The sequence below is a fragment of the Melopsittacus undulatus genome, chromosome 5 (genome assembly GCF_012275295.1).
Source record: "Melopsittacus undulatus isolate bMelUnd1 chromosome 5, bMelUnd1.mat.Z, whole genome shotgun sequence".
Taxonomy (NCBI): domain Eukaryota; kingdom Metazoa; phylum Chordata; class Aves; order Psittaciformes; family Psittaculidae; genus Melopsittacus; species Melopsittacus undulatus.
The window spans coordinates 42653709-42681603 of NC_047531.1; the positions used below are offsets into that span (position 1 = coordinate 42653709).

At 43.6% G+C, this 27895-nt stretch overlaps 2 protein-coding genes across 2 annotated transcripts in view; both read left to right on the forward strand.

The window, feature by feature from the left end:
- Nucleotides 1–17520, forward strand: part of LOC101870224 (endoplasmic reticulum resident protein 27) — a 42785-nt gene extending 25265 nt beyond the window's left edge. Inside the window, 5 exon segments of the mRNA XM_034063412.1 lie at nt 14083–14120; nt 14122–14231; nt 15003–15038; nt 16183–16258; nt 17143–17520. Coding sequence (XP_033919303.1) covers nt 14083–14120; nt 14122–14231; nt 15003–15038; nt 16183–16258; nt 17143–17281 — 399 coding nt within the window. The 3' untranslated portion in view covers nt 17282–17520.
- Nucleotides 17521–20454: 2934 nt separating this feature from the next.
- Nucleotides 20455–27016, forward strand: LOC101870550 (osteocalcin). The gene is made up of 4 exons (XM_005150258.3): nt 20455–20563; nt 22362–22397; nt 24403–24472; nt 26102–27016. Exons 1-4 carry the CDS (start codon nt 20497–20499, stop codon nt 26229–26231), a joined length of 303 nt encoding a protein of 100 aa, XP_005150315.1. The 5' UTR covers nt 20455–20496; the 3' UTR covers nt 26232–27016.
- The last annotated feature ends 879 nt before the right edge of the window (nt 27017–27895 follow it).

Sequence of the window (27895 nt, forward strand, 5' to 3'; positions counted from 1 at the left end):
AAGAATTACCTCTTTAGGGTTGTTCTTAGTATCCCAAACAAGGGTCTCTTCCTTCTGCCGTGCTATCTGTTAAGCAGTGTGGAGACTTTCAAGGGTACAAAGTACTCTTCTTGTGGCTGACTTCCTGACTTTGTGTGAGTAACAGACCCACTGACCCTTGCTATGATTTTATTTCTCTTTTTGCTCACTCCATACTCTGAAGGCAGCTCTTTCCCAAGCATAACCCTGCTGCTCCCAAGGGAAGATGCCTGCCACAGTGCACGTGCCGCAGGGACTCCCTTTTAAAAAGAGCAAATATGCCATACCAAGGGATAGCAAAGATAAGTGACCAGGCATCCTGGATCAGAGTTGTGATGAAGCAAGACTTCGGCAACATCTGGAAATGAATTAGCTGCCTTGCCCTGGGGGCCCTGTTTACCCAGAGGTTTCTGTTAGCAGTCTGAGTCCTGCAACTGGTATTTCAGTGAAGGACTTCTTGGTAGGTCTGGTTCTGTATTCTAGGACAATAGAACCCTCCTTCTTTTAATAATTAAGATAAGTGTATAGAGGACATTTGAGAAATTGCTTTACCAGCATTGTATTTCTGTAGTTGTTCCTATAAATATGAGGTGGTTCCTGTGTCTGCTTGTCCTGTTTCCACTTCCAAATGCTCAAACACACCTGACAGCAGGGCAGTGGTCTCTAAGGTGAAATGGTGCTACTGGCTTTGTGAGACTAAATGTTGTGCCAGGGATACTGTGGTCCTGCTTATAGTAAGCTTCCACAACCTTGCTGGGACCCTCAACCCTTCCAAGATGAGCTGCTTGAGAGCTGCTTCTTGCTTTTTGCCCATTGCCTTTTATGGCACCAATGTTCTCTAACTCACCTCCATGCCCCCTTCTTGAAAATCCAAGCAGGAGTGTTTCCTTTGATTTGTGCTGGAGTTAGCTGAACATCTACCTTGGGCTGGGAATCCATCGAGCATACAAACTCAAAGCCCCTGAAGCGGTTGGCTTCTATTTCTAGCCATGACAATCAGGCAAAGGCGTGGCGTTGGTTTATGTTTAATATATTAAATCTGTCTCTGAATTTCTCTGTAACAGACAGACACACCATGGATAAGCTCTGTGTGTGTGGGGGAACTCCATTTCCAGACAAGCACCCTTCTCCTCTGCTTATCCCCCAGCCCCACCACCCACTTACTGAATTCCCAGGGACCCTCCTCCCCACCTCACTGACAAAAGTATCAAAAGCTCCCACTAGCAGCAAGAGGTGGGGCTGGGAGGAATGGCAAAGTTAGCAGCCCCAGAATGTTTCCAAACAGAGAGTGAGGAAGCCAGGGTCCTGAGATGGGCTCCAGGGTATCAAGACCTTTGCTTGGTTGGTTATGCAGTTGATACTGGCAACTGCTTTCCCCTGTTGTTTGGCCTTCTTTGTGCATGCTCCTGCTGCTCTTCTCTCCAGCAGCTGGGGTCCCTCTCTGTGATACTCCCATGGCCATGGCACCCTCCTTTCCTTCTGATACCTTGGAGACATTGATATGGGGATTTAAATCTAGCTAGTTAAGTGGTATCCCTGTGTTCTACCTGTTCAGGCCCACAGGTATATTTTGTTACTTCATTTTGGTTTAGCAACAAAATCAAAGCCTGGTGAAATCAAAAGTTCAGGCACATGTGTGAGTTAGCTTACAGTGGTCATCCCAGCCCAGTGGCTGTCAAGAAAGATCCTTTTCCCTCCTCTCCTGAGACACTCTTCTCCACTGCAACTGCTGGACACTGGCTCAGGTGGTGGGGTTTCCTGTCACTGCAGGAGCAACTGCAGGACAGCAGTGCAGAAGAAACCCTTCCTGGGGCCCAGCAGCTTTTCAGGGAGGTCACATAGTTCAGCAGACTGCAAGAATGAAAGACAGCAGCCACCAGGCAGGCAGGGATGAACAGCAAACAGCCTCAGCAGCAAGCCAGCAGGAGCCTTTTTCTCAGGAGCAGCTTAAGGTCAGCTTTGTGCCTCTGTGCTGTGCTGCACGGAGGAGGCAGAAGCCTGACCAAAGCAATCTTTCAGCTTACTTTCAGGCAGGAGAGAAGGAGCTAAAGCCAAGATCTCAGCTGTCACTTCAGCCTTGCATCAGATGTCTCTTCTCAGTGGCTGTACAGAGCTCCTCGTAACACTTTCACAGCTTTTTTACTGATGGTGCCCCCCTCTAGAATCACAGAATCCTGAGGGTTGGAAGGGACCTCGAAAGCTCATCTAGTCCAACCCCCCTGCAAGAGCAGGGTAACCTAGAGTACATCACACAGGAACTTGTCCAGGCGGGTCTTGAATATCTCCAACATAGGAGACTCCACAACCTCCCTGGGCAACCTGTTCCAGTGCTCTGTCACTCTCACAGTAAAGAAGTTCTTCCTGATGTTAACTTGGAACCTCCTATGCTCCAGTTTACACCCATTGCCCCTTGTCCTGTCACTGGATATCACTGAAAAAAGCCTAGCTCCATCATCCTGACACCCACCCTTTACATATTTGTAAACACTGATGAGGTCACCCCTCAGTCTCCTCCAAGCTAAAGGGACCCAGCTCCCTCAGCCTCTCCTCATAAGGGAGGTGTTCCACTCCCTTAATCATCTTAGTGGCTCTGCACTGGACTCTTTCAAGCAATTCCCTGTCCTTCTTGAACTGAGGGGCCCAGAACTGGACGCAATATTCCAGGTGCGGCCTCACCAAGGCAGAGTAGAGTAGAGGGGGAGGAGAACCTCTCTTGCCCTACTAACCACACCCTTTCTAATGCACCCCAGGATGCCATTTGCCTTCTTGGCCACACGGGCACATTGCTGGCTCATGGTCATCCTCCTCTCCACCAGGACCCCCAGGTCCCTTTCCCCTTCACTCCTTTCCAGCAGGTCAACCCCTAACCTGTACTGGTACATGGGGTTGTTCTTCCCCAGATGCAAGACTCTACACTTGCCCTTGTTGAATTTCATCAAGTTTCTCCCTGCCCAACTCTCCAGCCTGTCCAGGTCTCACTGAATGGCAACACAGCCTTCTGGTGTGTCAGCCACTCCTCCCAGTTTAGTGTCATCAGCTAGATCAGCAAGATGAGAATACTTCTCCTATGAAAAGTTTCAAAAAAAGATAAATAAAAAACAAAATTGGACACTGCTTCTTGAATTCATCTGTTGTATCAAAACATTCAAATTTATGAGAGCACGGAACAGAAAATGGTATATCTTGATCGGGAAAACCAGACTGACTTGTGCTCCAATATCCAAACATGTACATCTCAGTTTAAGCAAAGTACAATGCCATGCTTTACCTGAAGAGTTCTGAAGTGCTCAGACCTTCCAACTTTAAGGACAACAGGATACAGAGGTTACAGTAAACTGTGGTAAATGTGAAAGTTCAAAGAACTTTGGAACACACAGGATTAAGATTCACTAGCCCAAGCACAGGCAACTAGTGCTGGTTTTGATGCTTTGGAATCTGCATAAAGCTAGCACACAAGATGTAGATAAGGCCAGCACTCTTCTGGAAACACAGCTGAGACGCAAGTCACATCCTAGAGCATCTAAAATGGTTCTACACATCTACCTGTGAAGTGGATCCTATCCTTGAAAGCTAACTCATACTAAACTCCAGAAGTGTAGAAAGCTCATAGCAAACACATCCTTCATGTCTCCAAGCTACTAACAAATGGTCTGGCTGCTGTAGAGGAAGTCTCTTGGGTACAATCTAAGGCATATAATAAAACTAGCATTTTGTGGGTACACTTTTAAGGGAATCAAACTCCTAAAATGAAGTGCAAACCCACTGTGATAAATTATTTTCTTACGTTCTCACTATCTCAAGATCTCCCCAGCTAAGGTATTATGGAATCAGATATCTGTTTAGCAGAAACCCAGGGGGTCAGCAACAGATTATCACTGGAGTGACAGCACAGAAGGGGCCAGACAGAACAGGTAATGCAGAAGAGTTCCAGGGACTAGAAAAGTGGGTGAATTTGGGATGCATGTGTGTCTTCTGTCATCACCAAGCCCCAGGCTAGGCAAAGTCAGACAATGATAAGAAGGTCCTTGTCTGAGGAAGGTGCTGCTACCAAACAGGCCTCATCCCCTATGGAGGGGTGAGGACAGGCACGTAACCACATCTCTCCCTTCTGAGGTTTGTACAGTACTTGTCACAAACAGGACCTTACCCCTAATGAGGTCCCTGGGGGAATGTAATGAAATGACTGTCCTGACTGCAGTCCTTACTGAAATTAGCTGTTCATTTCAGGTGTACACTCAGGTCTCAAAATAGAAAAGGGTCTTTTTAGGAGCTAGTGAATGTGTTTTATTTATTGAGTAGTATTGGTATTTTGCTTATTGAATCCTCCAGCAGGTTCACTAGTGAAATGACCATCAAGAAGGTAAGGTATCTACCTCAAAGAGCTGAAGTGACAGGCAATGGTTGGCCAAGTGATGTGGTGGAAGGCTTGTTTACAGATGTGTGCAGGTGTTTGGTAAATAATATATGTGCAGCAGAGATTCTCATATAATGTCCACTTTAGGAAAATGTACAGTATTAAATAATGTCCTCATTAATTTTAGGCTTAGCCAGCCAGCAGGATTATAAACATTTGTGTACCCAATATGTGACTCATGCAGTGTATTTTGCTGATAAATGGACAGCAACATTTTCCAGTGCAGGCACAGCTGTAGGTGGGAGGCAGTAAGAAGAGAAATCCTAAATAATACAGGCCAGTTGGTTCCAGTAAGTACTGTAAACAGATCCAAATACCAGAAAAAAAATCATCAGCTTAAGCCCAGGAAGGGCAAAAGTGTCTATGTTGGCAAGAGTCTTAATTTTGAGACATCCTGCTCTGGAAAAAGCTCTAAGCAGCTTTTAGAACTGATAGATATAATAAGTCATATATGTGATTTTATGTGATTTCTGGCACCTGTATTGATTCTTAAAATGCCATCCTTTTTTTGTATGTAGAGAATAAAGGGAATTAGTTTCAGTACAGCAGACCCCATCCAACATTGACCAAGCCAAGTGAGGGAGGATGTTAAATCCAAGGTCACTGTATGCTTGCAGCATTGATGCCTTCCTCTTTTTTCTTGTTTGCCTGTCTTGGGTTTCCTCCCAGTGTCTGGCTAACAGGACCATAAGATAAAGTGGAAAGAGCTCTGAAAGAAGCTTCTTACCGCACAGACCACTTCCAAAGCTGCAGAATGATGGGAGATGGTTTGGGATGAAGACTTTTCCATACTGAGGACATAATAAAAAGTATTCACATTACCTTTTGGTACTTCATGTTGCAATACTGAAGTAACAAAGGTCAGTGTGAGACAGAAAGGGAAGGTTATTTAAGTGACACTGATTTCACTCACGCAGACTAACACTCATAACCACATATTCACAAGTACCAAGATACATTTATTCATGATATTTGGTTTTCTTGCAGTCACATAGAAGATTCAAGGCACAGGCTCTGGAATCCTCATTATGTCTCCTGGGTTTCTCTTGATTTGACAGCCATATGCTTATTCTGGATGCTTCTTTTGCATCCTTCAGGGCTGGCAGTGACTGTGGTCTTTTGTCTTTCCATCTTTCCCCACCTCTGAGTATCTTTAGATCTCATTGCCTTTTTTCTTCTTATTTAGGTATTTCATGGCTCAATCTTATATTTTATGTTAGCACCACCATCTCTAGTGGTTTGAATTTTTCCTTTTATTATGTTTCAGGCTTACTCTGTCCCATGTTTTAGGACATATCTTGTTTTTAAATAGTGTTCTGTTTGTCCCAGCCAAGAAGCCCAGAAGATCCATGTGTCAATATGTTGGGATGATGATATGTTAATCTAGGTGCCATCAGTATGTGCTGTTCTTGTAGCCCTTCTTACGCTTTTCTTCTCAGTGCTTCCACACTGAAACTTATTCTTTGTTCTCCATTTATACTATTCTTAATGTTTCTTTTGCAACTTAAAGGAAGTTATAACCACTAATGACAAAACATCCCTTGGAAAATGGTGACTTCTAGAGTTCAATGCCACTTTAAAAATAAGTTAAAATTAACTGAGAAGCAATAAAAATTGTTCTGTTGCATCTTTCCTTTCCCTTTAAAATTCTTTCCTGCTTTATGAGAACACAAAATTTCTTGATAAAAGGTAAGCAATTGTTATTTTTTATACAAATAAAAAATAAATATGTATCCAAAGAGCATATAATTAATATGTGAAATTAATTGCTAAGGAAGATCATCAAGTCAAATGACTTGGTTAACTTGTGATGTTAGGAACATCAATATAATTTGTAGTTATGCACAGGAAGATAAGAGTAATCAGATTACATGCTTCAAGGAATGTCAAACAGCACATTCACAAACAGCATTTCACAATTAAGTGGGTATCATGCATTTCACCCTACACCATAGCGTTCCTTTAAACTCTGTCAGGTTTTTACAAGAGAGGCTAAGACTAGAGGCTTGGTGTACCACAGAAAATGTTGTTTATTTACTAAAAACAAAATTTATCTTAGTATAGATACTGAACATGAGATAAATCAAAGATATAACAACACAGGGATGCTTGTAAATATATCAGTGGCTTCCTTCATTCAAAACAGTCTGAACAGACACGTTTCAGTCCAATCTTGTTTTCACAAGGACTGTCAGTTTTTTGATCTAAGATGCTATCTAAGTTTGGTTTTGTAAAAAGAGACATTATTGTTATTTTTATTTTCCAGATGGATGAAAAGAGTGAAACCACAGCTGCTTTCTTGTCACTCTGCATGTCTGGACAGGAAATAAGATGGGTAAATCTCATCTGATCTCAAAGAATGAATCAGGTCAGGACATTTTTGTGCTCATGTGGTGAAGTGAGGGGGATGGGGGTAGAAAAGAGATTTCTTCTCTCCTTTCCCGTAAGAGTGCATCCCAGAAGCACGCTGTGTCAGAGTTCAACTTTTTTGCTTGCTCAGTTTTTCATAGGATGCTTGAAATACAAGTAATTCTAGTTACTTACATGGATTATTTCATCCCTACACAGGAACCTCTGCCAATTTTTTCAATATCCAAATAATGTTAACATTACCTTCTCTCTTCCTTCCTTTCCAGACAGAAAGAGAAATAGTCTGATTAGTGCATGTGGACATGTGTGGGTGGGGTGAAGCCAAAGGAAGGGACAGAGTTAGCTTTTAGCCCTAAAGGCTTTAGTGCTTTATTCAGTGTATTAAATAAATTTGGTCTGGCTTCTGTGGAATTTTAGTCTTCTGTGCTCATGAACTTCCCTTTTACCAGTAATAATCTTTCATTGTTTCAGCCAAACACAGCTGTTCTGGAAAGTCCTGGCCAAATAGAGCATCACTCTTTAGCATAACTTAAGTTACCTTAACCCAAGTGGAGAGTGTCAAGTATTGGAGTTGAAGGCTTCAGCCAGGCTCACTTTTTGCACCAAGCAGAAATGGAGAGCAATGAGTTCTCACTCAACTGAACTGCTGACCCCAAATGCTCCTGACATTTATATCCAGACTGTGATTTTTCCAGGACACTGAACTTCATTTTGAAGTCTGATGGATTAGGAGTAACTTCGAGAATCACACCTCTACAGACCATGGCTGTGAGGTTGTGTCTGGCCACTAATCTCAGAATGTCAACAGATTAAGCATATGCCACCACCAACAAAATACAGTGGCTAAAAACCTCCCCAGTTTACCTATGAACCAGGTAAACTAAGCCTACAGCTCACTAATCAGAAACCTATCTTTGTGGTCATGTCTAATGTGGACACAGGCCTAAATTCTGTAGGATACTGCAGGTAGAAGAATCATCTTCTCATCATTGGCTTCAGTCAGGGAGGAAGGACCTGAGCTTTTTCATGGGGTTTAATTTCAGTCCTGCTCTTTGGCACTGGGATACTGGGCAACTAGTTGTCCCAGAGTCCAGTATGACATCCCTCAGATTAAATGTGCAGGTATGTTCCACATCCATGGGTAAAAGAAAGGCACTGGAAGTCATTGCATAGGATGGAAAAGGGAGTTTCTAAAATGCACCCTGGCCAAAAACATTGAAAAAACATTGAAAGAAAAGCTGTGAGCTGGCAGGGGAACCTTCCTCAGCTACAGGAGACCAATATTATCTGTAAGCTTCTACAATACAAAAATACTTCTACAAAAGGTGGTGTCTACAATACTTGCAAAACTGTACACAGATTCACTTTGTTAGAAGTTGTAGTTAGAACCAATATGTGTTTTTACACTAGAAATGTTTATTTTTGCACAAAGCTGTAATGCTGGGAACAAAATTCTTCTTAGGGGGAAATGGAAACAGATATCAAAGATAGGTATTTAAATACTTTTTTTGAAAATAACCCCACTTAATTGTTATGAAATTACTCTTTTCTTCCCATCCCATCACTGAAATGGAAATGAATCATTTCAGTTATGTTAAAACAATTTTTTTTTTTATTGCTGTGAAACTAGATATTTCTGTTTATGTGCTCCCCCTTTCTTTTAATCTTTGGAATGTTTTAAATCTAGTCTGAAATGTTTAAATCTGTGTTTTTCCCAGGTTGAAGTAGCTTTTGAGATCGTTTCAGGGTTAATTTCGGGTAGCTAAGTGAGTTTGCTGCCAGAGCTAAGACATGTTCAGATATGCATATCAAGCTCTTTTAATGTGTTCTGTTTATTTTTATTTTAGTCTTTTGACTAGCTCCTGTGTTTAAAAAACACCCCTCTTTCTAAAGCTTAGTGTCAGTATGCTAGTTTTCAGCACAATTTATTCCATGAGGTTGTTGACTTTAATTATATTGTGGATACTTGGACACTGTTACTTAGTGGCTCAATTATACTTGCTTCTTGGATCAGCTCCTAGGTATTACTTAGGACTAAATGAAAAAGTAATAACAGTCTTGTTTTCTCATGTGCTGTAGAACTAGCTGTTCCAAAAAGCATTTGTTTATCATGTTGAGAAATCACTTCCTAAGCCATAGACCATGTGGTGATTGACTAACTTATGTCTTGAAACACAGGAGCAGGCTGTGGGTTTGGGAAAGGGCTGTCCAGATTTATGAGTCCAGTTACTAGACACTCTGGGCAACCTGGGTTTGGAAACTCTGCTCTGTCACAGAGCTGATTGATAGGGTTTATTCCCTTGCTGCAGTTCTCAGTGACTTTGCTGAAACCTTCCTGTCATGAGCTGTGCACTCAGTGATGGACACATGGATATGGATTATGGCCCTGAAGACAGAGAGGCTGGAAATGGGACTTCTGCTAAACATGAGAGCTGTGGATTCTGAAACAATCCTTGGAGGAGTACTGGAAACAGAACCTGATTACTAGTCCACTGTCCTGCTGGAAAAGCCTTGTGGACAATGCTGGGAAGGAGAGGCTTGGTGACTCCCACAGGCTATGGTGAAAAGGCCTTTCATTTTGGGGGTGACTGCAAATCACCTCACCTTGTTAGTCCTCATCTATACCACTTCCCACAGGATTTTTTTTTTCCATGGACATGAGTGACCTGGGCTATACAGATGACTCCTCCTGAGGTCTCCCTGTTATCTTGTCCAGTGGCACTAGCAGATGCCCATCTCTGCTGGCACATTGCAAGTAGACATCCCAGAATCAGTATTCTGTGATCATTTTTATGACTGTTGGTTCATAGTTGTTTCTTTTGTTCCCAGTTTACTTTCAATTTATAGCTCTTAATTTACAGCAGGATTCTTACTGCTAATCCCCATGGAAGACTTTTCCTTTCCACCATTGCATATTTTCCTCTTTCTGTTACTTCAGCTTTCTAGGTCATCCTTTTCCTCTTGTATGTGTGCTCAAGCCTCTTTTCCACTGTTATTGCTTTCTTACTTGGTGTCATCAACAAACTTTCTCAACAATTATTCACTTTTTAATCCAGTAATTAATGGAGGTATTCAGTAAAACTAGTCCCATGAAAAATAGTAATTCTTCAAAATTTTTTCTTTTCACTGTTCAAGCTTCTGCCCCATTTGCCTGGTTCCTTACCATCTCACAATTTTGGCTTTAATGTCCATTTTCTTGAACTTAATTAAAAACTTAGGAGATGACACTAGGGGCAAAACTATTCCAGTGTCTAGGTAGATGAGGAGGACCAGATCTGGGCTGTGATTTCTTACAGGGTTTAGCATGTCACAGGACTGAAGATTCAGCTGTCTCTGAAGAGTGGTGAAATAGGGAAAGAAATGTTTGCACTGCTTTTCAAATGTGGCTCGTGATCATGCACACTATACCTTGAGGTGCTCAAGGTTACTGTTGTCAGACTCTGAGGGTCAACAGCTGCTTGCAAAAGGACACATGTAATATGGTACCTTTGTTGTCACAGGTAGGTCTGAACTTCCCCAGCCTTATCAAGCACTGTAGGAGCTAAAGATCCTACAGGAATCCCTCACTGTTCATTGGGAACCAGGCAAGAATACACAGATCAAAAATGAATGTGTTAGTTGTAACGTGACAAAGTGTCCTACAGAAGTGCAGCAAATCCCACCTCTGTTTGAATCATTTGGTGGGTCTTTAACACCATAGTTTTTATTTTGCAACCAAGTAATTTTGCAACCTATGAATCAGGCTATACTTGATCTCTTTCCAGACCAGATAAGCTACAATCACCAGCTGTTTGGGTAGTGAATAGATGTGACGGGGTTTTTTTCTTAACCTCCCAAGCCGTTGATTCTGCAGCTGGTCATCACCTCCATCTCACCGCTTCTGAGCTCCATCTCTTGGGCTGTGCCTACCCTTACTTAAGGACTGGATGTGGCAACACCCATGCTCAGCATGCACCAGGCATGGATCTCTTCAGAGCGAAGGAGCATTGCTGTGGGTTGCTATTCACATGGGTTCAGCATCTCAGCACGGTGCACTGTGTGCTCTTGGCTCAGGTGCAGGCAGGGCTAGAAAGCCAATAACCCAGTCCAGCAAGCACATGTAGATTGTCTGACATGTTGTCCAGCACTGTGGGTCTGCTGTGAGCGGCGAGGGTGCTTGGGTTTGTGTAAGACAGTTCTTTGCCTCTTGGGGTTTGTCACTTTTGGAGGTTTCAGAGCTGCCTCCGAAAGCAGACACCTTTGTTAAGTGACTTTTCAGTCTGACATGAGCCTGCTATTAAGAGGGGAGACCAGACAATTGCAAAAGGACCATGAAAGCAGATGGGAGAAGGCTTCTGGCCTCCTGCTCCCTGTGGAAGAACAGGTGCCCTTGCCAGTAGCACAGCTGTAGTTAGAGCACAGCTAGGGAAGAAAGGGGTGACAGAGAGAGGGATCTTGCTGCAAAGAGTAAGACTAGCGTTTGTCCTCAGACCTCTTCCTACTCACTGCTCCTGGGCACAGAAAGGCAGCCTGGACATGGCCCCTGGTACCTACTCTGGCTCTTTCCTCTCCCTCTTGGCTCAGTTCCTTGAGCTTGTTGGTTTCCTTGCTGTGGGCAGGAAATGTTTTTGACTGAGAAGGTGGTAGCCTGGGGGTGGATCGAGAGTAGGAGACAGAAGAGGGGAGGAGTCATTGATCGATGCTAATACATAAAAGGCCCCTCTTCTTCAGTCCAGGGACCAGGACGCCAGGAGAGCTGCCCTGCAGACAAGAGTTGCAGGCTGGCAGGGAAGCAACGGCTCAGTAAGTATGAAGGGACTGTCTTGCTTTTCCTGGACAGCTGCTTGTTATTGATGCCTTGCTGGTGCTTCACAGCTGCAAAATGTTTTGAACTCTTGCTATGGCATGCAGAACGCTGTGATTCTCCACTCCAGCAGGAGATAGGCCAGAGAACTTCTTTTCTGATCTCCCGTTTATTTTAGGGGACAGCAGATGTTTCTCTGGCACTTGCAGACAATTCATCTTAGCTTCTCTTTCTGTACTTGCTACCCAGTGGATGCTGCTAGAAAGCAGGGGAATTGGGCTCATTGTGTTGTGTGCTGTGTTACCTCTGCAGCAGCCCACCTCTGCAGCAGCCCACTGATGCTGGGGAGGGGAGATGTGTGCTGGTGAAGCATAGAGTACAGGAAGAGTGAAAAGGAGATGTACTTTTGCAAGGGAAAGTGTTCCCCAAATGAGGTTAATTGGTTTGGGGCTGTGTAGCCAGCATACTCAGTCATACCAGCATACTTGGAAAATGCATTGCCTCTGTGGTGAAAAATGAAACATTTGGGTCAATATGGTGTTTGCGGCTCTTCTTCTGTGGTTGAAGGTAGGGGATACTTCAGGCAGTCTGGGATCAGAGTCCTCTGAAATGGGAGTGGAGTCTTCCAGGGAGCAGAGTGCTCTGCCCTGAGTGAATGAGAATAAATAAAGAAGGTTTGTTTGGAAAACATGTTGGAATTTCCCACTATGCAGCCTCACCTTAATGACAAAATACTCCCAGCATCTTCCTCTCTGTGCTCCATTGCTTTCCCACTGCATTCTCTCCTCCAGACTCTCTCTCAAGCTGTCCTTTCTTGGCAGCTCCCATGAGCTTCAAGAGTGTACAAGACATTCAGGAAACCTAAAATCCACATGTGATACCAACTCCAAAACTGTTGGCTCTATGGAATGCAAACAGTCCCGGAGCAGAGAATTCCCTTAAAGAGGCTGGAATAGCAGGGCTTGGAGAAGCAGCAGAGAAGTCTCATTACTTCTTTGACCTTGTGTCTATAGCAGACTTTGGGCTTTTGCCCCAGCACAACCTAGTTTTCTTTCTCATCTCAGGGTGAGCACTGAATGGGCAGGACATGGATGGAGGGGGAAGGGGTATTGATGGTGCAGGACTGGGGTGGGATAGTGGGAAAGAAAAGCAACTACTTCTCTTTGTTTTGAAGTTGAAGGCCCTGCTCGATTTCTCTCTCAGAGACCACAGGCTTCAGGCAAGGGCCAGGAGTTTGGCATCGAAAGGGCAAGTTGTAAATCCCAGAGTAATCTTGTTCCACTAAAGTTCTACTTCCCCCTGTGGAAGTGTTAGGCTCTGACTAGCTGTCCCTGTAGCTCTTGGCTGTGTCACCTGCAGAATGGCTCCCCAGACCAGCCTCTGAAGTTGACAGCAGTGACAGCACTGCACTGGCTTGGGTGGAATGGTCTGCACTCAGAGTGCACATAGTCTGCACCCTGTCAGAGAGAAATCATCATTCCTTCAGCTACACATGAACAAAACAGGAGGTCACCAGAGCTTGGATCAGACGTAACAGTGGTTACTGTGCCCTGTGCTCATCCCCAGGCAGTGTGCATGGTCACAGCCACCACTGCCATGAGGAAGAGCTGGCAGGCACTAGGTACCCATCTTCCCTCCCTGCCTTGCCTCTAACAAACTACTTCCCTTTGCTTGTCACTGAGCAGGGATGGCTATCTCTGTAACTCTGTGCATTGACATTGGTGTCTGGTGGGGCAAGGGCTTTTAGTGCTAAAGAGGTGTCAGTCCTAAGAGGTTGCCCCTTGGACTGGAAGAGCAATGTAGGGCCAGGACTACAGCAAGGACCTGCAGAGGTAGAGCTCTGGGCGCTGCTCTCATCTGAATGCAAAAATTGTGATCCCTTCAGCAGAAAGAAGGGATCCTTCTAGATTGCTAATTGTCATTCCTGGAGCAATAAAGAAGTAGAGAGGAAGAGGCAGTGGGACCAGATTCCTCCTCTGACGACAGGCAGTCTGAGACTGCAGCAGGGCCAGCTGGAGGGAGGGGGACTGAGTGGGGAGGGAATGTTCGAGGTCTCATTCTCTAAGTCTCCATCTGCAAAGCTAACAGAACAGTCTGGGCTGGGTGCGTCCAAATGTGGGATGGTGGAGGCAAAGAGGGCAGATCAGAGAAAAAAATAGAAAGGCAAATATTTACATTTGGGATCAGCACATAACTCTCCCCCCTGTCCCTCACGAGCCCCTGAAATTCCTTCCACTTGCACAGGTCAGCTTTTCTGCCCATGGAGTACTAGTGAGTGACATACTTGCCTGTGAATTATGGCCCCCAGCCCTGAAATGGGAGATGAAGGGGGCATGCCCCCTCCTTCCCAGAAGCTGATTCTATCTGCTAATAGAGGATGTTTTGTTATGGGTCCATAAAGAGTGTGTACCAGCCAGACTTTGCCTTCCCCAGGCTATTTCATGGGCCCCCTCCTGGCTCTGTTTTCATAATAAACATTCCAGTTCTAACTCTGCAGGCAGCCCAGGATCTCCAGCTGCCCTCAGTGGAAAGAGAGTGACACAGCAAGAAAGACAGAGTGACAGATTCCTCCCTGCACTGGCACAATGCGTGTTCTTATCATCCTTACACTCCTGGCTGTTATTGTGATGGCTGCTACTTGCTATGGTAGGTGACCTTTTTCACTGGGTAGAGCTCCAAACCTGCAGATGTGTTTGGGTCTATTCAGATGCTTTTTATTCAACTTTGTGCCTTCTTTCCCCTTAATTTGATTTCTTGTGTGTTTTCCTGCCCTTGTGTCAGATCCTCCTAGATCCTAGCTCCAGAGCTGTCAGCTCTCTTTAATGTGATTTGTGGTCCAAGATGTTTCAGCCTCTTCCTTTCTGTTCCAGCTCACCTTGAGGACTGCTCCTCTTTCTGCTTCTCTGTTGTCTGCACTACAATAAGAGTTGTTATTCTTAATTCTTCCTTCTGAATTGGGACGTTTCACTTTCTCCTCTCTTAATATCAGCCCCCTTCTCCTATGCGGCACACTGATGGAATTAAGGTGCCTTTTCATGCAAGAGTCAAGCACATTTCACTGTGCTAATCCATTCCCTAAGACCACATGCAGGCTTTGAAGGTAAACAGGTATCCTGTCCACTGCACTGTCAGGAGCATGAAGGAGAGGAGCTACACTAGCGAATCACACACTTGAAGACCAATCATGAGCCTTAAGTCCTGCCTATGACACTAGATAGCTCCATTCTAAACTTCTAAACACTGTAAACTCATCATATAAATACTAGGTCACACCACTGATACTTTTTTCTTAAACAGATGCCCTAAAATCTGTTTTCTCTGGTTTGTGTGTATGAAAGATTGATCTGTCGTGTGTGAAAGACTCTGAATCCCATCAGTACAGTATCTTACCATATGTTTTAATCTTTCTTTCCCTAGAGTCCCATGAGAGCATGGAATCCCATGAGTATCTCAGTAAGAGACTGCTTTACTATTTTCTTAAATTTGAAGTGGGCTACAGACATCGACTATTTTCTCATATTTTACTGTAGGGATTAAATATGTGAAACTACTCAGGTCAGGGAAATAGAATTTACTGGGTGATGGAGTTTCAGGATGAAAAGGGAAAGGATTAAAAAAGACTTCCCGTGTTTGGGCACAAATGCATTTCATTGTTTTGCAAAGAATATGAGAACTGGAAAATGAAGAGTCATGAGCTGCATGCACCTAAAATAGGTTAAGTCACACTAGAAAAGGACATTGCTCAAAAAACTCTAGGATGAGCATGGGAATGCAGAAGCCAGTGACATGACTTGCTCTCCTCCAAGGACAGGGAGAGAATTACTTGTAGCACCTTGGAGGAAACAGGTGGGATGTGTTAGCAGGAGAGATCCTTCAGCTGAAAGAGAGTGTTAGAACCACAGGAAAAGCATGAAAGGGTGGAGAGTCTCAGTCTGGAACAAGCAATATCCTGGAGAGGTTAGAAAACAGATGGATTGAAACTAAAAAGAAATCAGACAATCTGGAAGAAGGACTTCACAAAACAACTAGTCAAAAGCACAAAGGCATGTGTGGGAGAAAATACCAAAGACATCCACAGACTCCTGAACTCTGCAATAGGGCTGTGGTATTTCTCAAAAAGGACAGAAGGAACCTTCAGACACCTCAGTTTAAAACTGCCACACAGACTGTTCTGTGACTACATAACCTTAGAAGCAGATGAACTTACCCAGGCTCTTCCTGTTTCTACCTGCAATTTCCTGATGCTGAGTGTGCCCAGTCCTCCCGTGTTCTGCGCATATTGGCACCTACCTTCTGTCCAACCTCTGCTCACTCAGGGGGACTGTGGCAGCAAAATCACAGTAGCTTTCCCCTGGGTGGCTTGGTTAACAGCAGAGCAAGAGAAGCGTGTGCACTTCCATACAGGCTGCAGAAGCCAGAGCGAGAGCCTGTGCAGAAAGCAGTGGGGTAGACAACAGGAAGTGTTAAAAGGTTCTGGGTTTCACCGTGCATGGGAGAGCAGACAGAAAGCCTGTTGTAGATGTGGAAGTTAGCTTTTGCTGAAATATGGCCTTGGAAAATGTGTCAATCTACTCTAAATAACCCCTTGCCTTCTCAGATCCCTTCATCAACAGGCGAAGGGCCAATGACTTCATACAAGCTGACTCGAGACTAGGAGCCATCACTCAGGAGAGGTATGTTATAGCCTCAGGACACCAAGGATGAGAATGGGGAGAGGTGTCTCCTTGCCAAGCACAGGCTGGTACAAGGGGTGGTAGCCATGGTGATTCTGAGAAGCCTCAGTCCCTTTCTGAATGTGAGGTGCCTGTGAAGTCTCTCATCCCTCAGAGAAGCTGGAACTAGAGATCGTAGAGAGCAAGTCCTTACATTTTAAATCATGTCATATGCTGGAGGGGCTCTGCTTAATTTGTTCAGAGGAATCACCAACAGAAGGAGAGGAAATCAGTGTTTGATGGCCAGAAAAACAGCTCAGTTTGAGATCTTGTTCTGGTCCTCAAATCTCAAGCAGAATTAACACAGCTTTTTCTAAATCACAGGGCCATCTGGAAGCCTCCTTGCCTCATCTATGAAATGTAAATATAGGCAGTTTCATGCCTTATTCAGGGCTTGTGAAAGTAAAGGCTGAAGCACAGAAATAATCTCTTGATGAGGCATCAAGGCAAACTTTCTCCACAGTACCTGGTGGCCCCTTTGCAGGACGTTTCAGGGCCTTTTGTTCCATGCATGGCTTTGGGGAACAACAGAAGAGCTGAAGGCAGCAAGCTGGCGGTGCTGCCAAGGAAGGACTCTTCTTCAAGTTGAGGCAGGAGCCACCTCCCTCTCCCCACCACCACAGTTAACCCTGAAATAAAAGGTTGCCTGCAGAAGCAAAATGTTCCTGCTGTAGTCACATTGCTCCCCTGTGTGTGGCGAAAACAGAATATGGTATGAGGAGCTTTTTGTAGCTGGATGATAGAATCTCGTGATGGACCCGTATAGGGGGTTGTGGGCCAGAAAAGGGCTATAGACAGGTATTTAAGAGGACAGCATTTACTCTTCATCTCTCCTACTTTTGCAGGATCAGGGACCGTAGTAAAACACGCTATGAACGTCAGAGGGAGACCTGCGAGGACTACTACCCCTGTGTACTGTACTCTTTACGTCATGGCTATGCTGCTGCTTACAGGCACTACTTTGGGAGGCAGAGAACCAAGTAAAGGATGACCTAAACCCACCCTGGGTCCTGGAGCCCAGGGTATCTTCCGAGAAAATGCAGTGGTTCTGAAACATACTCAGTTGCTTATGTCCCTGTATGTTATCCTGCCTGCTGCTTCTCTCCCTTGTAGCCATGGAATCCTATACTGTGCTAATTAGCCCTGAGCTGATGTAGCAGAGATCAGATAGAATTCAAGATGTGGGTGTTTACTACACAATAAATTGCTGGTTTGATACTATCTTCTCATGAGTCACAGTATTTTGGGGGTGGCAGTGTACAATTTTCCATGAAGAAGCTGTGTTTGTTTATTATAGAATCTGATATGGTCTATGGAAAATAAAAGTCATTACCTTGCAATCCCATGAATTTGAAATGATCTACAAAGCTTTTGTTCCAGGATCTACAAGTGCCTTCTTTTAGAGGTCACTGGCAAATTTCAGCTCCCACTCTCAAGAGATCCTAAAATGACATGGTGTTCAGAAGGCAGGGTGGGATGCACTTTTTGAAAATGAAATCTGAAATATTCTTCCTTAGCTGGGGAAACAAAATTCGGAAGGCATCTATATAATCTTAAAAAGAAAGTTGGGTAGCGAGTAAATGACAGGAAAAGCATGTAAATTGCAACTTGTTTATCCAGCTACCCTTGAGTCCTGAGGTAGGATACTCCTGTAGAAAGGAGTATGTGGCTCAGGCTTTACTCGTATTTCCTTTTGGAATCTTCTTTCACACCTGTACTTCCACTTGGAATGATTGTGGTAGCACTAGAAAGCTGCAGAAACCAAAGGTGAAGAGGAGCTCTGGGTTGTGAATGCTCCATCTCTGGCAGCGTTCAAGGCCAGATGGTACAGAGTCTTGGGTGACAGTGTTTAGTGTGTGGTGTCCCTGGCCAAGGCAGGGGGATTGGAACTAGATGATCCTAAGGTCCTTTCCAACCCATACCATTCTATGGTTCTATGGTAAATTAACAAATAAAAGAAGCTCAGTGTTTAGGGTCAAACCCAACCTTGTTTACCTAGAATAATTCTATTTTATTCTTCATAATTCCTTGGAAACCAAGATGTCTCCTGGCCTGTGTGCAGGTTGCTGTGCACCTCCTGGCCCATTGAGGAGTGAGTGTGACTGCTGTCAGGTTATCACCACTGCCAGCATCAGGGGAACGCACAGCAGCCTGTCTCCAAGCCAAGAGGCACCAGTGCTGACATGCCCAAGAATTCAGTGCTGCTCTGGGCTGGTCAGCAGCCACAGCAGCTCAGACTCTATCCGTTGTGCCATGTGTACAAGAGGTAACATCTTCTTTCACAGCAGAGCTGGTTTCAATAATCACATCTCCAGGTTTCCATAAGCATCTGCAAATTATAAAAGTGGCATGCTATCAAAGGCTATGAGGTATAAAGTATCAAATTGTTTACTAATTTGTGAAATTAAGCCTAGAGCCAAGTCTACCTGCCACATTAGAAACACAGATCTCCTTCCAAAATATACTTCAAGGCTTTGCCAGCTTTGAAAATGAACTTTTAGAAAACAATGTGATCTATTTATTGAAAACACTTCTGATAGGAAACTCCACCCTGACAGTTGCTAAAGTTTTGTCCAAAGGAAAAAGTGAGAGAGAAGTTAGTTTAAGGAAAAAAAGTCACAGAGATTAGGTATATTTGTACCCACACATGTTCTGCATGTTCCCAAGTAGGTGACTCTTGCAATCAACAACTAGAGCAAAACTTTCATACCCAAAAGTCAACAAGTTCACAGTGTTTGGGTTTGACTTGACACTGTGGCACTACCAAAACAGAAGGCACAGGACTAGTGCTGTCTGGGTCTGTGTCCAGAAATATCTTGTGATTCCAACTTCAGGTTTAGCAGTATGAATAATGAATAGTACCAGAGATTTCTGTGGGATTTTACTAGTGTGACCAACAACCAAACACATTTAAGAGACCACATGCTGGTTAGAAAGCTTGGGAAAAGTTGGCAAGAGAAGTAAATATGTTTGGATTACATGGAATGTATATTTATATTCTTTCAAGTATTCTTTCAGAAGCATATATTTCCTAGAATACCTATTATTTATAGATATTTATTTATTTTTAAACTGTTGGTCTTCAAGATACTTTTGCTGGAAATTGTTAGTATATATATTCAGTCTTTCCTGGACTGTATATAAAGTTCAACTTTTTTCCTCTTCCAAATTCTGAGATCTCTGTAAACTAAAAGACAGCATTTCTCAGGATTCACAAAATCCTTAATGGCTCTGACTGCCCAGGGAGCTTTTTAGCTATTAATTTTGCAATCCTTGGATATGTTCCCTGCATGTGGGGCTGAGGAGGACTGGATTTGAAGTGGAAGAAGATGTGATCCGTATGTTGTTTATGAAACATGGTTTTGGGAACTTAGATGGTGGGTGTATGAGCTTATTGGTAGATAAGCTGTAGAAGAGCCCATGTGAGGCTCCTGATATACCAAATAACCACAATCACCCAAGTCCTGAAGAATAAATCACTTTGGAGTCTAAAGGTTTATTTGATGTTTAGATAAGAGAAGCCAAACTGAAGCCTCCAAACTAAGATTTCCAGGAAGAAAAAAGAAAGACCCCACTCAAACTAACTACTCAACATTCCCACCAGTGTAAAAATCTCAGCTCTTCAAAGTGATTTGGTGAAACTCTCTGAAGCAAAAATCTACTCTGTGTTTGCCCTATGCAAGCTATTTCATGGGTTTCTTTGCCTTCAGAGGGATGGGTCATGGTGAGGTATGGGAAAAGGGTCACCATGGGTTCAGTGTCATTTGATTTTCTATGTGAGAGAGCCCCATCACATGGAAAGAATGCTCTGCTTCAAGGCATACTGGTTTCTCCCCTGGCTTTCAAGCAAGAAGCTAGTGTGACTTATAAACATGAATGAGTTTCATGTGTATAATAAAACTGATTTTTTCTTTATCCAGTTGTTTTTCTTCAACTGCCTCATTCAAAACCTCAGATAAAATCTTCTGGAAATGCCACAGGTTCTGAGATGGATGTCAAAATGCCTGCCAGGACTAAATATCTCCTGGCTAGAAGGACATGACTTGTTTTGGAGCTCAGACAAAGGAACATAAGCCAGAGCCCTGATATCTCCAGGAGATCACAGGATATAAATTCCTGCCCAAAAGCAGGCTCTGGAGAGCCTCAGTAACCTCCAGAAAAGCTCTGAGGTTAGGGAGACAAGCACAGCCAAGGAAGACATGAGGAGTCTGCTGGCACCACTGATTGTGACTCTGTCCCTGGCAGCGCTCTGCTGTGGTGAGAAAGGTAAGGGGACGTCTTCCTATGAAGGCTCTTGGGAGTGCTGTTCATCCCTGTAGCTTGTCACCAGCCTCCCTTTGGTCTGTGAGAGATGCAGGGCTTTGCAGGGAGGAGGTGCACCACTGGTCATTGCACAACTTCACATCTCTGTCCCAGAGACAGAGCCATGGCTAAGAGGGTCTGGGGACAGAGAGCCTCATCTCTTGAGGGGCACTTCCTTCCACTGGTCAAACGCTACCCCCTAATTGCACCACTGAGCTGCAGCAGAGAAATGGAACATTTGAATAAGTATTAAACGAGTTTAGCACTTAGGTGAATTGGCAAAGGTGTGCTGGATGCTTGCTTTTGAGTAAGAGGGCTGAACTGCAGGCAGATCTGTGTCAACCATGGTAGGGGGGAGGATTTTGTGCCTGCCAGTCCTGCAGTGCCGTATGATCACAGAGATAAGCACCAAGTCAAGCCTTGAGTTGCAGGGAAATGTGGGAATTGGGAAAAAAAAAAGCCTCCTATTAGCGGTTACAAAAAAATTAGTTGTCCCATTGAAATAAGAGCACATCACATTTGAAGACTATCTAGCAATGGTGACTTCACAATGAAAAGATAGTAACATAGTATAATTGAAGAGAGAGGGAGGGAGTAAAGATCAGAAAAACTAGTGTTTTCCCTTTATGGAAAGAAGATTGAAGCTGAGCAGGAGAGAGCTCAGTCTTTTCTTCTTAACTCATTCAGAGTTAAATTTTGTTCAGTCATAATTCAACACTGGCAAATATATATATATTTAATTAGTGTTTTCCTTCTGTCAGTCTCTTTTTCATTTTCTCAGTCTAGCATATATATCTGCTTTTTTTAGTCATTATTGTGTTCCAGAATTCTTATCTGCATTGGAGTAACTTCTAATTTTATAATTTCACTATTTTTTTTTTAATCCAAAGAATGTATACATTGCTTAAAACCAGAACTACACACAACCCTTTTCACATAACATTTTTGTTTAAGCACAGTTGTTATATTTTTTTTTTGGTCTCTAGAGCCTTCTTTCTGCCCCTAAATACACTTATGCCAAATACCTGGTGACTTGGGTGGAACTGACACTGTTGAAAAAGGATATGGGGAAACAGTGGAAGAAAAAAATTGTGAAATACAGCAGTGTGGGAGATCCAATATTAGGATACCTTCTATTCTCTTAGAGGATGCTTTCCTTGTGTGTTTCCAGGGAGCATTAGGGATTAAGATTAGGACTGAATACAGAAATACAGTGTGTAAATTCCTCTTGCAAGGGCTGGGGATCTAGGTACCTCAGCCTGAGCCAGAAAGCTGTAAAGACAGAATTGCTCCTATATTTGACCCTATTTCTATTCCTTATTAATGACTTGTGATTTCTCCCCAGAGATAAGGAAACCTCTCTTTCAAAAAATAGAGGAGCTATTCAGCTCTCTTGGGGTTCTGTCCAAATTGAGGTTTTACTCAAATGGTCCTGTAGCTCTAGCTGTCCCTGCTCTTAGCAAGGGTGAGGAGGTAGATGAAGGTCTTCCTCTAGCTTCCATGATGGTTATATGTTTATTGTGTCATTTAATCTGGATCAGAGGAAGTTGAAATTAAATAAACCCAGGCATAATGAGGGAATTCTTCTGTGGTAGAAGTGTCTATTTCTAAATGGTGGGTACTACAAAACCCTTTTTGGAAGGAACTGACCTTCTGGAAAACTAGGGGAAGCTGGACCCAGGCAATAGACAGAGGGATTTCATTACAGAGCAGAGCAGAGGAGGAGGACTCACAAGCAAACTCCTTTGTGTCTGTCTTCCAGATCCCAAAGACCATTTAGGATCTCCCAGCGCTGACAGTGAGTATATCATTGTGACTGATGCTCAGCTCCATTCTCCTGCATCTGGCTCCTTTTCCCCTTTGAAAGGTTCAAGGGGTGAACAAGAACCACGCTGACCCCTTCTAGTTGCTCCTTTTTTGCTCCGGCAGCACTGTAGTCCCTGAGGTGCAGAAACGCAGCAAACAGAGGCACTGCCTTTCACAGCCATGGTGGCAGTGGACACAAGGGAGGTCAGCCTCCCATGCAGGCAGCCTAGCATCACTCTGGGTGTGCAAGTCATGCAGCCTGCATTCCCACAGCCCTCAAGCAGCCCCCATGCAAGACATGAGTCCTGCAGGTTGTTAGCAGCTGGCTGCATCTGCTCCCTGTGAAACAGCGTGAGCAACATGGCCAGTCTCCCTGCTTCTCTTGGGCTGGCATCAGAGACCTATCCAAAGTGACTGTTGCATCTCCAGACCACTAAGGGACCAGAATCTCCTCCAGGGCCTCCAGGCTCTGCTCTTTTGGACCTTCTGAACAGTCAGTCTGGTGTGCAGGATCACAGAACAGAAAGGTTGGGTGCCACATAGCAACAGGTTGTGATATCCCTGCCAGATCCCTCAACCTGGAGAGTCTGAAAGCAAGGACCTTCTGTGGCTGCTCCAGGCTGCCTCTTGTAATCCCTTCTGTTAGGTTGCCTGGGACAATTGCACACCTTGGGATGTCCACGGATTTTGCAGCAAGCTGATCCTGGCAGAAAGCTGTGTGGAAAATCCCTTTTATTCCCTCCTGTCTCTCTCTTCTCACACCTTAAAGGATACCATCACTGCTGAGAAGCATGAAAGCTGGTATTTCTCCAGCGAGCCAATACAAATACAGATTGGGAAATAAAAAAAGATCTGAAAAGAGTGTTCAGGGAAAGGTGGTGATTCCTGACAGCTTATTAGCTGTCAGTTTCTGTGTAGTCAGCGTTTTGATCCATACTTAACCCCAGCTTGTTAGAGAGGGGCACCACTGACTTGCCAAATGGAAACACAGTCAAATGCCTCACGATGATGAGGGAAGGGCACAAACCCCACCATCACCCCACAGGTGGAGTCCTCAGAAACATGCTTCTAGAAACTTAGAAACTTGACAATTTTCCAGTTGCCCTGCTGGAACATGTATTCATGAACAGCTGCCTGTGTTGCTGGTGTGTTGGCATCTATGCACACCTCTATTGTTTTGGGCCCGCACTATGGAGCAAGATTGTGCTGTACTGAGCCCTGGCTGGGGGTGAGGAGCAAAGTGGCTCTACCTGCTCTTTGTCAGGAGCTCCACAGCACCCTGGTGTTTGTAAACCACAGATTCAGGGGAACAAACAAGCAACTGTGCTGACAACATGTTAGTGGAGACCAGGTGCCAATGCTGTCACAGCAGAAAGACCTCTCATATTCTCCAAGTTCTAAACAACAGCATCTTTGCACCTCCTGTGTGTATTTCTTCTTTGGTGACTTTTGCTGACATTCTTTTATATCCTTCATTTTTCATGGCATTATGCACATGTGAGCATTGGTATGTTTGTGCACTGACTGTTGCTTATGGCTCACTGGAGGCATTTTAAAGCCTGGTGGCTGGTATCCCACATCACTCTAAGTCAAAATACAGAAAGGAAACCAAGACTTCAAAGTTAACCAGGCCAGGGAGAGAGGGTGCCATCCCCTGAATTTTCTCCTTATTCATATTTTATGCTGTCATGACTTTGCCATCTGCACATTTGCTGTGGAATCAGATGACCCTGTGTGATAAGAGAATGGAGTTTATGACAGAAAAGGCCCTTACTCCATGGAGTTGTGCAGGTTGGAGTGAGAAGGGAGCCCATCTGTTGGGCTTTCAGTGAACAGTGGGGTGGGAAAGATGAGGATTAGGATGATTTGCGGCAGTCACCTGCTTGTGAATAGTGACTGCCTGCGAATAGACTGTCCAGTGGCAGAGGTTAGGCTGGTCTCTACTTCTCATATACCATGGGCTTGCATCTCTAACCTGCTGTGTTCTTTCTTGGTAGGCATCAAGGTCAAAAAAGAAGTTGCCAATACCTTTGTGAAGAGGCAGAAGAGATCCAGCCTGTATGAATGGTAACAACTCAGGAGTCAGGCTGAGAGCTAGACTCTGGACCTGTTAAGAAGAGGGGGTGGGAAGGCAATAAGACATGGCAAAGCATTGATTTGTTGTACATCTATATTATTATCTTCATATGTTGCAGGAAAAACAGGCGATAGGAGACATTTATAGGTACATGTTTTTTCATAAATATCCTTTCGAAAACTCAAAGGAATATCAGCTGGACTCTGATAATCCTCCCTGGGAGAAAGATAGTACTAGCTGTCTTGGCTAGCCATGGGGAGAGCATGATACAAGTTAGAAGCTGCTCTGACCCACAGGGTCATCAGAACAAATCTCCAGGATAATGAGTATCATAGAACCTTGGTCAGTGCCTCTGACTCCCAACAAAAGAAGCACAGCTCTCTTACAGGGTTGTGGCTAGATCAGATTGGCTGTTATTTCTGAAGCTGTAGATCCTACATATATTTTTGCTGAAATCCTAGACACGAAGATTTGGAGAAATCCTATCTCTAAACAGCTGGAGAAATTTGAGGTAATCCAGGAATGTTCTTCACATATTTCCTGGAAGAGGTTGTTAAGCCACTCTTGTGTAGGTCTGTGCAAAAAGATTTTTATTTAATCTGTCTTTGGACTGTTGGGTTTAGACAACAGAAGACTGGGAGACCTCACCATTAAAGGAAAGGATCAGAGTATTGTAGCAGAGAAACTTGCTAATATTGAAGCCTGCAGTGATTAAAACCAAGATGAAATTCAGTAGCAGCAACTGTATTATCTGTATTGACTACCCCTTATAGGTAAGGCATCATAAAAGCAGCTTCTGTTACAAGCATTAAGCAGGAAGGACTGAGGTAGAAAGACATTGCGGCATATTATTTGATCATGATGTAAGGTTAGTTAGGTAATATGGATGCAACAAATGTAATTCAAGGGTGCTGCAAGGTGTTTTCAATACCGAAATAAAGTAAAAAATCATGAGATACTGGTGGGACTCCTGTAGCAGTACGTACAGTCTTTGGGAAAGATTAACCAAACTTAGAAGAAGAATTGAGAAGGGCATCCAGAGTGCATAGCTGAGACTAAAAGATTTGGGTTTGCTTAGCCTGGCAAAACACAGGCTGAATAGGAATAGTATTGCTGTCTACAGCAGGAGAGAGGATGATAACAGAAAACTGCTGAAGCTAAAGGAAGATAGAGGCTAGTAGGAAAGTAAGCAGAAACTGGGTGCAAATAAAAGTAAACAGGAAATAACTAAATAAATTTGCAATCAAAAATATTAATAATAGAAATAAAACCAGCAACAGTAACAACAAAAATAACAACAATAATTAATAAGGATTCCTGAGTAGTTGAGGAATGAAGTTGGGAACAAAAAATAGCCAAACTTTTTCCATGGTATTCTTTGTTGATAAAACCTCAAGAACAACTGCTTCAATTGCTTTAAGTTGGACTCAATTCCATTTGTTCCCAGCATTGATCAAGCAGTCTATTGTCATGTAAGCAGATGTTTAACTCACCATGAGAAGTCCTCTGTTGGGGCACCCTGGGGGATCACCCTTCCCATGTTAGTGTCAGGACTGTGAACCCTTTGCAACTGCATTAACTGATATGCATAACAGCATCTTTCTCTTTGTCTACTCCAGGTACTATGAGTATTACAAAAGTCCAATGGAGCAGATGCATGAGCGTTGTGAAAACTATCCCCCCTGTGACTATCTTGCTGACCAAATAGGATTTTCCATGGCCTACAACCGTTTCTTTGGGAGATACTAGGGATGGGATGATCACTTTGTTCATTTAGCTTTGGACCATTCTGAACGCCCTGGGAGAAAGAAGGCTGTGAGTGAGAAGGAGAGAAGAAAACCATCTAGACTGGGGTCTTCTGTTGTCTCCCTAACCAGTTGTAACACTAAGGCAACGATTATTACATTTGTTAAGCTTGCATTAGCTTTTTTCCTGTCACCAAAAAAGTTTCTCTTATCTTTTGTGGCATTTTTGAGCTTCACCAGAAGACTCTGTCTTACCCCATTCCATTTGAATCCCTAGGACACAATCAGTGAAAAAAAGTTATTACTCTAAGGAAAATCAATATGTGCCTTAGCAACACAACTAGACCTTTTGTCCTCTTCTGCAAGATGAGGGAGGGTTATAGAAGAAGGATGTCACAATGTGTGTAAATGCAATGGATCTGATCCTAGGATCCTCACTGGGAAGAAAGCAGAACGGCTGTCTCCTGGTAGGAGACTAGGAAAGTTCACTATTTTCAGGTAATATGATCACCCTAAAGGTGTGCGCCAGTGTAGGATCATTTCATAAAGACAGAAGTGTGGAAATACTATTATACTCTCACAAAATGTGCCTGTATAGCAACAACAGATAAATCCCAAAAGGCATGTTTAAGGAGTCCTTTTAGATGAACCCTTCCATTTGTATGCTGCATTCAGTGACTGTGTGTAAAAAGTAACTTGGAAATCTCTTGTTTGTGTTACAACTGGTTTCTGGTGAAACTGATTATACCCAAGCACAATAAAAAAATAATCTATTCCTTGTGATGCTTTAGCACTTATGCTTGAAACTTAGAGTGTCTAAATAGCTTCAAAAAAAAAAGAGAAATAATTAAAAAAACCAATAAACACTATGAAATAAACAAAAATAAAATCGGTTCAAGGCAACTTGTATCTCTCATATATAGATGTATATATATAAAAAAATATGTAGTTATATACATATCCACCCTCTGTACTACTTCATTCTGTCCCCTGGTGTGAATATTATACCTTAGCAACTTTCTGCACAGCCCCCATTGATGTGCTTTGTCAGCTTCCTTCCCTGAGACATAGATGGCAGGTCCCATCTCAAAAAAAAGAGACTGTTGACTGCCAGGAGGCTGAAACAGACCAGATCTCTCTGATTATGTATAAGCTGATGCAGCCATCCCCAGCTGCCTAGTGTAATAAATACTACTTATGCAAAGCAGGTTGGTATGCTGCTTCTCTCTGTTTCTCTGAACAGCCTTCATCTGTGGTTAAAGAGATGCCTGAAGGACAAAGCCTGATCTCGTGATCCCTGAGGAGCAGGGTCCTGGTGCATGAGGCTGCCTTCTCTCCTCCTGTGCCCCAGTGTGAATCAAAAGTGACTACACTGAAATTCAGGTCATGATCCCAGTACGCTGTGACAGTGATGGAGAGGAGAGCCAGATTTTTCCTGATTTGCTATCTGCTAAGTTCAGCGTTTCTCTGAAAGCCCTTGCCCTACAGTAAAGACATGGGATAAGTCCACAGAGATGGCTGCCATTGTGAGTGTGAGCATCGGTTTTTTGGCAAGCTTCTATGACTTGTACTTGGCTATGCTGATCTTGCCCAAGGAGAAGATAGTTATCTGCTTTCCTTGATCGAACACCTGAGACTGGTTCCTTTATTGGCATAAACTGATGAGGC